The sequence below is a fragment of the Dysidea avara genome, chromosome 1, assembly GCF_963678975.1.
Source record: "Dysidea avara chromosome 1, odDysAvar1.4, whole genome shotgun sequence".
In the NCBI taxonomy this organism is placed as follows: domain Eukaryota; kingdom Metazoa; phylum Porifera; class Demospongiae; order Dictyoceratida; family Dysideidae; genus Dysidea; species Dysidea avara.
The window spans coordinates 26,233,366-26,245,079 of NC_089272.1; the positions used below are offsets into that span (position 1 = coordinate 26,233,366).

General features: G+C 40.3%; 1 protein-coding gene across 1 annotated transcript; it reads left to right on the forward strand.

Moving 5' to 3' along the window:
• The first annotated feature begins 114 nt into the window (after positions 1-114).
• LOC136239984 (uncharacterized) lies at positions 115-3,144 on the forward strand. Its single transcript, XM_066030782.1, has one exon. It carries the CDS (start codon positions 115-117, stop codon positions 3,142-3,144), a length of 3,030 nt encoding a protein of 1,009 aa, XP_065886854.1.
• The last annotated feature ends 8,570 nt before the right edge of the window (positions 3,145-11,714 follow it).

Here is an 11,714-nt window from a genome sequence, read left to right on the forward strand (position 1 = left end):
CCCCCAGAAACAGAGCAACTGGGGTCATCGGGGTGGCAGCAGAGGATACAATGGCCCCAGCAGAAAAAGGAACTGGCAGGCTGGGGGTTCAAAAGCAACAGGAACTGGAAAGAAATGACTAGTAGAAACTCATGTAGGCAATTTTTCAAATTTTCATCAAAATGCAATTACCCTTACCTCTGTATTAACACATCACCAGGGCCCTGTTCAACACCTTGGGGTGTTAGTGAACAGCATGAGCCAGATTGTCTGTCAGTCTCTTACAAGGAGAGCTTTTTTCCACAGACAGAACTGGGCAATACTGACACAGGACAAATGGGTCCTGCAAACAGTAGAGGGGTATCTGATAGACTTTACCCACAATCCATACCAGTCAAACCAACCTGGCCCAATAGTCCTGCCTCAAGAAAAGCACGTACTGGTAACTCAGGAGGTACAGGAACTCATACAAAAGGGGGCAATACTAGAGTCCTGCCCATCCAGCAGGAGCTTTGTCTCCCAAATATTCCTGGTCGAAAAGAAGGGAGGGGGACAACGCCCAGTAATAAACCTGAAAGCCCTGAACCAATTCGTGCGAGTAGAGCACTTCAAGATGGAGGGCTTACACCTCCTACCAGACCTGCTACAGCAAGGGGATTGGATGATAAAAATGGACCTAAAGGACGCTTATCTCCAAATCCCAATACACCCGAGGCACCAGTGCTACCTCCACTTTGTGTGGGAGGGAAAACATTACAGGTTTCAAAGCCTCCCATTTGGCCTCTCCTCGGCACCACGGGTATTTACCAAAACACTAAAACCAGTGGTGGCTTGGCTGAGACAGATAGGCCTGCGCCTGATAGTATATCTAGACGACATGCTATTTATCCATGCCAACAAAGACCAGCTGGAGAGGATGGCACCTCTTCTATGCAGACTGTTCGAGTCCCTGGGACTGACGGTAAACACCAAAAAATCCCTGTTAACCCCAGCTCAACAGATCGAGTTCCTGGGATTTCAGATCGACTCCAACTTGATGACAATCAATCTGCCATCAGAGAAGGGCAAGAAGATTCAACAGGAGGCAGCGAGACTCCTAAAGATGCAAACGATCTCAGCACGGGAACTTGCCATGCTTATTGGGAAAGCAGTGGCAACTTCCAGGGCCATCACCCAGGCCCCCCTACACTACAGAGCCTTACAGATGGCACTCAACTCAGTGACCCCCAAGAGCAACATTCCAGGGGACTTGGACAAATACGACTCCAAGATACCCTTGAGCAGCAAGATAATTGCAGACCTCAACTGGTGGTCAACCTTAGACAGGCAGACAATGGGGTCACCTATATCCCCCCCACAACCAGTACGGATAATAGAGTCCGATGCCTCGAACCAGGGGTGGGGGGCACGGTGTGGGGACACCAGCACAGGAGGCAGTTGGTCAACCGAAGAGGCAACCCAACACATCAATTATCTCGAACTACTGGCTGCCTTTCTGGCTCTCAAGACATTTACTATCAATCAGACTGGTATGTTTCTTCTGAAGATGGACAACGTGTCCGCAGTGACCTACATAAACCAGAAGGGAGGCACACACTCAATCCAACTATGCAATCTAGCTCTGGAAATATGGGAGTGGTGTCTTACGAGACAGATATCACTGCAGGCAGAACACCTGCCTGGCATTCTGAATACAGTTGCAGACACAGAATCCAGAGTAATGAAGGATCGATGCGATTGGATGATCAACCCTTTAGTGTTTCAACAAATTCATCAATCAATGGGTCCCTTCCAGATAGACCTATTTGCATCACGACTGACCAAACAACTGCCTCGGTTCTACAGCTGGAGGCCAGACCCAGAAGCGGAGGCAACAGATGCCTTCACACAGAACTGGGCCCAAGCAAAGGGTTATGCCAACCCTCCATGGTGTCTGATCCCTCGATGCCTGAGTCAGATAAGGAGACAGGAAGCCAGACTAGTAATGATAACACCACTATGGCCATACCAACCATGGTTTCCTCTGCTTCTCGAAATGCTGGAGGACCACCCCCGCCAACTCCCAGACATTCCGGACCTCATTCTGAATCCAACAAATCAGGAGTTCATAATGAAACAGGGAGTACCAAACCTGGTCGCATGGCCCATCTCAGGGAATCCTTTGCTTCACGAGGAATATCTACTCAAGCTTCAGACCTGCTGCTCTCCTCATGGAGAAACAAAACCAACAGTAGCTACAACTCACAGTTTTCAAAGTGGGCTAGCTGGTGTGAGCAAAGGAATAGAAATCCCACTGCTGGACCTGTAGAAGATGTTGTTAATTTTCTAGCTGATCTTTTTCAACAAGGATATAAATACAATTCTCTGAATTCCTACCGTTCAGCTATATCATCTGTACATGAAAGAGTAGATGGACAGAACATAGGGCAACATCCACTGGTATCAAGAGTTCTCAAAGGGGCTTTTAATGAGAAGCCCCCCATGCCAAGATATTCCCATTTTTGGGACGTTGGGTCAGTATTGCGGTACATCAAACAGTTGGGTGAGAACAGCACACTGTCTTTGAAGTGGATGTCCATCAAAACAGCCATGCTTATGGCCCTTACTCGACCATCTAGATCAGCAGATTTATCCAAACTAGACACCCGTTTCAGGACCTATACATCTAAAGGAGTAAGATTTCAACCTTCCCACCTGTCTAAGCAGAGCCGCTCAACGATTCCAGTCAAGGAGTTCTTCTTCCCTTACTATGCAGCTGACAAACTTTTGTGTCCAGTTTTGGCCTTGCAAACATATGAGAAATGCACTGTTTCCTTCAGATCAGAGAAATCTAGTTTTCTGTTTCTGTCATGGATTGGGAAGCATGAGCCAGTCACCAGCAGTACTATCGCCAGGTGGTTAAGAACCTGCCTTCAAGAAGCAGGTATCAATACTGATACATTTAAGGCTCATTCAGTTAGAGGAGCAGCGTGCTCAACAGCGGCTTGGTCGGGTGTCACAATAGCAGACATCCTCAATGCAGCTGATTGGTCTAATGAAACCACCTTTCAAAGGTTTTACCACAAAGAAATACAGGACAGAACAACTTTTGGGTCAACTGTTCTGTCTGCTGCTAGTACTTCAAACTTACATGTTGATATGGAAACTGAGCCTTCCGAAATGTAATTTAAGAATGGCTCAGGGCATGCGGTGCCTGCAAGCTATTTGTAATTACATGAGGAAGGTGAAGTTGAAATATCAACATGTCCACCCTATAACCCCCCCCCCTACAGACATATGTTTTTACTTTGTGTGCACCTGTTTTTTTTTTTCTTTTTCTAACCTACAGATCAGCTGTAGCATTGATGTGTATAATATGTTTGCAGCACTCATTCTTTCACGGAGTCAGCATCTACGAAGAGCCGGTCAAGTGGATACACGTGGCAGTTATATACCCAGACAGAACGATGACGTAATTTGATGTATTTTTGATCACGTGTACTTCAAAATGGCTGTCATGTGTCATTGTAATTAGTCAATTACATGTTGATATTTCAACTTCACCTTCCTCATGTAATTACAAATAGCTTGCAGGCACCGCATGCCCTGAGCCATTCTTAAATTATTTATTTATTTATTCATTCATTATTATTATTATTATTATTTATGACATAATTTTAACCGCATTTTGTATTATTCTTAGTACTTGGTTGTATAACTAGGCCTGGGGCACATACAACCAAGTACAGCCACCAATGGGACAATCTACAAATGGGGCATGTACAAACAGTGCATGGCCTCTGGCTCTCCTGCAATCACTCGCAGCAGTTTGCTAATCTTATCTTTCGCGAAATCTGAAATTAAAGCATGGGTGTGATACTGGGAGTTATATAGAATTACACATACGTTTAAGTCATCAGCACGAACAGGCGCAACGATTATACGTTTGTGCCTTCATTCACAGGCGAATCAATCCCTGGTTAGTTTGTGTCTCTAGGCCTCATAGTTTTCTCAAACATTATTATTTATTTATTTATCGTTATTTATGATTTAATTTTAACCGCATTTCTTATTATTTTTAGTACTTGGTTGTATAATTATTAACACTTTACAGTGACCAGCACTGAAGGTCTGACAGCAACATGTGCTGCAGCCTTAGGATTACCTAACCTAATTTCAAGGGCTTTCAGAGTAACTATAATTCTTTAACTAGGCCATTCACCTTTCAAGAACGTGGCATGTCATGTGACCGCAAACCTGTTAAACCAGTTTGTTGATTACACAATACCTGAAACCATCTCAACATTACTTCACACGCTTAGATCATAGCGCACCCTTACGCTATAGCGTGCACTAGGGTCACAGATATTATGTGCAAGTTCTTATAGTGCTATATCGTGATATCTGCAGCATGCATGTTAAACTAGTTTTGAAGCTCTGCATTAAAGTGATTCAAGTTTTTTTAATATTCCAGAACTAAGTATTATACAGTACAGTAAATATCTTGGCATCTAAGGGACCAAAACATCTCTTTGATGTGAACAGATGTTTCATTTCACACAAAAGCAGTAACTTGTTTATCACTTTGCTTACTTACTCACTCTCAAACACACAGACACACACTTCACACATACACACATGCAGACACAGACACAGAAACACTCATAAATAAATGTGTGCTAGTACCACATCCAGGAAAACCTACAGACAATTCCTCTACAATTAGCGAGATGTGATGGGTGCCATTATATGTCATCACAATTTTTAAAATCTTTCCTTTGTCAGTTCCAATCAACATCACATCCATTAGTGCTAAGTCATCACTGCCATTATTACGGACATAAGTCTGTGTAGTGTAAATATGTGTTGCCCTGTAACAATACATTACGTGTGTCTCGTTATTCCTAATACTGTAGTCTTACGTTATTCCTTCCAATACAACAAGTGGTTGAGTTGTTAGCTGTGCTACTGATGGACTCATTAACACTTCAGTATCAGGTTGACCACGCCTTGAATCATGAGTGCTACTATCACACTAGACAAAGATTCATAGTAGTAGGGTACAATTACCACATAGTCTTGCAAATAATAAGTGTTGCGCATTGTTTTCTTTGATGTGGTATGAGCCAGTTCACCAGTCATAAATTATGTTACAAACAATCAAGCATACAGAAAACCAAAGTTTAAATTTTAGTAGGGATCATGGAAACTAAGGAGGCTGTCTACATCTATAGCCATATACATACTACTTACGTAGCACACATTTAATCTCTGCTTTAGTCATGGTTATAGCACTGATAGGCTTCAGATGTAACAGTATACTGCTATGACCCTTACTCAAATGTAATTTTTATACAGTATGCTTGTATAATTGGAGGCTGTCTTCATGAGTGGCTACAGGAATTGTGGTGACTGGCAAACTTGTTATGATGCCAGGTCCTAGCTGTATCAAGGCGGCCCAAGAAGCCGGCGCACCACACTTTGAGTATATTTACAGGAAAAAAGAAAACGTAATTTAATCACACCTTTGTAGCTTCATGATCCCTTATCCGATTGGAACTAGTTTCACTACAGAGGTGCCCGCTAGGTAGGCCACATACCAAATTTGAAGGAAATCTCCCTAGCCGTTTCTGAGATATGAGTGGCCAAAGTTTCGCTTTAATTTCTTCGTTTTTTTTTCTTCGCCATAGGGGGCTACAGGGGCTTCAATTTCTTTTCGCACACTTTGTAAAAATTGCTATAAAACACAAACTTGTAACTCCATTGTATCGATATTTGGCACAAGTAAAGAACGTTTAAAGGTACATTTGCGTACCAAGTTTTCTATGAATATGATAAATATCCAAGGAGTTATGAGCATTTATTCACGTAAAAAAAAGATGAAACTTTTGTCATGGCTACAGGGTAAACCGAGTAGAGGAATAACTAGAAAATTCGTGTGTACATAGGCTGATCATCGTAGGAGTGCCTTTTGGTGGTTAGAACAGCAACAGGCTTACAGCTACAAAGTTATAAAGTAAAAACCGAGCAATTGTAAAATCATGGGATCAAGATACTCTAATAGAGCAGTCACTGGGTGGCAAAAAAAAGGTGCATAAAAAATGTAGAAAAAATGAACTCATCATGACCAGAGTTCGAACCAAGGACCTCTATACCTAATGCCTGCATCCTTAACCACTGAACCACTGCTATCTCGGCTGATCACTTCACCTAATTTCTACTTTATAAATGAAAATTCTAACTTAATAAGTAAAACTAATCTACCAATAGAAAATCTAGATTGTTCTAGAACATTCTATGTGTGTTCTATTAGATGATTTCAGCGAAAGCAAAAACGTGCGCTCTATTAGAGCATTAGCACCGTACTATTTATTGTTGCAACACTTTGACACTCAATCTAGTAGCTGTTTCATCAAATCAGAGCCATTTTCGTATCGATCAGCGGTATATTTGTAGTATTAACTTAGTTTCGCCCCCAGGCGGTCTGCGAGCAGACTAATATGACCGACTCACACCAATCATCATCATCATCATCATCATCATAATAAGTGCTATATGCTAGCAAAACTTGTGATACAATAGTCTGGAAATCATATCCCAGTAAAAAGGTGCAGGATTTGGTTTTTTGAAAGTACAACAAGAAGTGAAATCCACTCAAAAACAGCCAAGCTGTAAAAAAGAGTGCGGCCCTCAAAAGCCTGGGTGAAAAAAGTTGTGAAATCAAAGGTGGCGGCCAAGAAATGGCTGCAATGATGTTAATGCTAATAAATTTTAACAATGCCTGTGTGTATTGTTAAAATTTATTAGCATTAACATCATCGCAGCCATTTCTTGGCCGCCACCTTTGATTTCACAACTTTTTTCACCCAGGCTTTTGAGGGCTGCACTCTTTTTTTACAGCTTGGCTGTTTTTGAGTGGATAACATTATAGCTAACATTATTTATGTAAAAAAGGCATATAATACTGTACCTTTACTAAAAATGAATCAAATCAATCTAGGGGAGTCTTGGAGCATGCTCCTCCAGAGAAATTTTTGAAGTTACATAGATACCCTGAAGTTGAATTTAAGGGCAACTTTACCAGTTTATCAGATACTATCACATTAAATGTTTGACTGTTATATTAGGGTGACTGTTCTATCTATTAGGATCTCACTTTTACTAGACCAGTTTCTAGAACCTCCCTGGAGACTCCATTAACCTTGATAACTTACAGTCAACAACACATTGTGTAAACCATAAACTTAAGTTTATTCTCAGGAGAAACAGTTGACCTTATCAACACCAACTTAAAGTTCTCTTTCACCTGCAGTGGAATTAATCTAACCAAGGGTGGACCGTAAACAGTCTGATTGTACAGGATATAATTAATACTCTTCCCACACAATAATTATAAAGAATTCTTGATTCATATTTTCATATTTCCAACACATGGAAATAGATAAATAGATGCTATGCACAGTCACTCACAGTAAAAGGATTGTCATTGGGAATATTGTTGGCAATACAAGATGTTTGGCCAGGTCGGAGATTATGATACTCCTCATTGAACACAGTAAATATTCCATTATCATTTACACCAGTGTTGTCAGCACTGTACACACATATGGCACTGCCTGGAGGACCGTACCTGAAATAATAAAAATGAACACCATTCAATTAATTGAGACAAAGTACCCTTATACAATAAGAAAGCATATAAAAGAAGAAAACTTATATGGACCCAAACTGTCATATGACTCAAAACAGCTACATTAATCAAGGTGAACAATTCACTTTTTTTCAATATTACACAACAACCCTTTAAATCCCCTAAATTCTATAAAATGTATATTTTTTTCATGCATAGCACAAAGACAACCACTTCATGTGCTTAAATTCCCACACAACTTTAGTGTGGCCATTCAAAAGTGCTACTTGGGGTGCAGTGTATATCTCACATATTGCACAAGCCAGACAATGTACTGATGCCCGGCCAGTCAAAAGATAAGGCATGCTTTGATTTGTTAAATTGAAGCTTTGTATTGTGGGATTTAAATTAATTGATGTGTTAGGCTGAGGGTAGTTGCTGAAAACATACTGTAACAGTACCTTAAGCATTGCTAAATACAGTGTAACTTTTTGGGTAATGCATGGATGAGTCTTTCTGTGAACCATAAGTCAGCCATTGAGCAAACCAGGAACAAGATTGTAACAATTGACACATTATAGCATTATATCAATAACTACTTACACAGACAATTCAGAAATGTAGAAAAATATTGCAAACTTAAATGTAACACTTTCACACCTCAGATCAAAGGGATTTTTAGTGCTACAACACATTTGTAGAAAAGTTGCCAGTGCAACATCTGGATGTCACACTACCAAGTGTGCTGACAACTCATTAAAACATTCCTAAATTCCCTTTGATAAACTTACTATAAACCACAACCTTTATATATACCTACCTACAGTTTCAATTGTGGGATTGAATTTTTACATGATTAAATGATTAATACATGCCAAAAAGAAAAGTACAAAGTCCTAAAAGACTACAGACTTAAGATCAACTCAAAACTTAAAAACAAGTCAAAACTTAGTCATCAAACACATCATCAATGTCTATACCTTGAAACAATTCTTAAACACCATAGTCATACTTGTTTTCATTGCTTGCTTGTCCTGACATAAAATAGAACAGCCAGTAAAAGTGTGCATCCTTTAAACACAATAGTGGGGTTTTCACTGGTGGTGGTTGTACAGGTTGTTGTAGACTGGTGTAGGTTTGCATCACTGGTACCGGGACAACAGGACCATTATCCATAATATTAGAAACATCAACAAGCTGGGGCAACGAAGTGCACTCATAGCGACGTAACGCCTCCAATAATTTGTGTCCTGTATGTTGTTGTATTAACTTTTCTGGTACCTTAGCTTGAAACATCTTTGTGGCCCCGTATGCTCTAAGGGAGTGGTTGATAAAAGTTGTATCAAATTCAGCCCCCTTACACATTTCCTTCATCATGGAATTTAAACGATTCCGGCCCACAGGAGTGCTTGTATACCATGGTTTGCCTGGTGCAGCTGGCAGTGGACACAAATAAAACACATCATTATCCTTTGCTCCTTCTGGTAGGAGAGCCAAGTACTGGTCCAAAATTTTGACATGGCAGTTTTGAGGATTTGTTCCATTTTCGTACTGTTGCACTACTTTGTTTTGCAGATTAAGTGATCTGATCCCACCTTGACGATTTTTGGATACGAATTCCTTGTAGGAGTAGCATCCAATACGTTTACCATTCACCATAACTGTTCCCCTAGTAAGTTGAGAGATTTTCAAATTACTTTGCTCCTGGCCATCCCGTAAACAGAAGTTTTTTCCATTGTAAAAAAAAAAAAAAAAAAACCGCAACAGACCCATTGGAGTATCCAAGTCGAGAATCTTTTTGTTCCATAGTACATCTTCTTCATCCACAGATACTACTGGAGTGGCTTTTGCTTCAGGACTGATTCTTTTAGAATGAAGCTTCTTAAAGACTGAATCACACACATTTTTTTAAGGATTTGAATGCTACCTCTTGAAAAATGTTAATTTCCTCAGATGATTTTAGTTGGCAAATATGCCTCTGAAGTTCAGCCAAAATCAACTACAAACTACGAGGTGTATATTCCTCACCATATCCTTTGCACACTTCTGTAACAAATTTACAAAGCCACTCACAGAAGATTTGTTTGTTGTCTGTGACGAGGATGTTTTCAGGGCACAGATCTGCGCTGGGTATCTGTTATTGCCATTCTTCAAATGTCTTGAGTGCCCACATGTTGTTCTTTAATGTATTGGCTGGGAAATCGCCTTCCTTTAGTTTACTTAATTGGTCAGGTGTCACTTCGAAAGTAAACCGCTGAGAAACATCACCTTTCATCATCTTGTCACTTGGCTCTAAAGACTCTCCCAATGTCAATTCAACAGTACTGCTTCATTTGTGCTTTAGCTTTAATGACTTTGTCACCAGTCTGATGCCATTCGTAACAACTGATTCTTCAACCAGCTTCTTGGTCACAGAGTCAGACTGACAGTCATCACATGGACACCAACCAACGAGGCCAAGGCAAAACTTCTTATCTTCGTCTGACAAAAGAAGACGAGGCATTGTTCTTATTAATGAAGCTGACACAATTTCATCTGCCATTACACTTGAACTAGAACATTATAAAATTAAACCTTGTATTTTCTCCGCATATGTCTGTAATCCAGATTACAGGTTTTTGCAATTGAATTCGTCGCCTTTGCGATTGAATTTGTCCCGTTTGCAATTGAATTCGTCGGTATTGCAATTGAATTCGTCGGTATTGCAATTGAATTCGTCCCGTTTGCAATTGAATTCGTCGGTTTTGCAATTGAATTCGTCGGTTTTGCAGTTGAATTAGTCGGTTTTGCAATAGAATTCATCGCGTTTGCATTACAATTCGTCATAAACAAAACGGCTCCAAGAAACCAACCCGTTCATTAAGAGATGAACTATTTATGCCTTGGAGAGTTACACTTGAGACACTAGAAAGTAATTGGAGCTGGTAGTATGCGAAGTTGATAGCTGTCTGACAAGTTAATTAACTTGCTCGCGAGTGACCACACCCATTGCGAATGGCGTAGTAGAGTTTAGAATGTTGCTGGATAGGCTGTAGAGGAAGAATTATTGCCTTATAAAGAGTTGTTTACTACTGTTGTACTTGAACAAGTTCTTGTAGCAGCTGCTACATCATGTTTTCTTGTTTCCTCCAGCTGCCATTCTTGTTACGGACGAATTTAACTGCAAAAGCGACGAATTCAATTGCAAAGGCGACGAACTCAATTGCAAACGGGACGAATTCAATTGCAAAACCGACGAATTCAATTGCAAACGGGACAAATTCAATTGCAAAAGCGACGAACTCAATTGCAAACGGGACGAATTCAATTGCAAAGTCGCCGAATTCAATTGCAAAAACCTGTAATGATTGGCTTACATTTATTATTCTAACCCACAAGTATACTTTGCATCATAGTATTTAAAAGTAATGCGGTGGCATGTTAACCAACTTTGGGCAAATTTTGACTGCCAGAAGTATAACATATTAGTTGCAACAACGGCAGTCGTGCATAGCCTGATATGTATGCACCTGCCCTCAAGCGCTGCACACCCTCAGGAGTCATGCATACATATCAGGCAATGCATTCCTGCCTGTGTTACAACTATTACTTATTAAAAACCAAAATTTTTTCCATACTATGGAACTGTGTGTAGGGTTGGGCAATATGAAAATTTCCTCCACAGTTATTGCAGAGCTTAATATCACGATTACTGTAAATATCACAGTATTGAAATGAACTAAAGCAAGTACACTCAAAAACAGTTTACAGAGTATTTTTTTTTACGGGTAAAGTTTGTTTACTACCACAATCACAAGGAGTTTGGAAAAACCAGCCTAACTTATGGAGATACTATGGAGTGCACATAAATCTTGTCAATGAAAGAGTATAGATCCTATGTATAGTTAGTAGACAATTTACTAAGGCTTACTAATGTGAGACAAGAAAGTAGGTGAGCATGCACAAGTGGTATAAATTATGCATTGCTGTGTAGATGTATATCTGACACCACACAGATAGTTTGCACTTATGAGCAGTGTGTGTGTGTGTGTGTGTGTGTGTGTGTGTGTGTGTGTGTGTGTGTGTGTGTGTGTGTGTGTGTGTGTGCTGTGTGTGTGTGTGTGTGTGTGTGTGTGTGTGTGTGTGT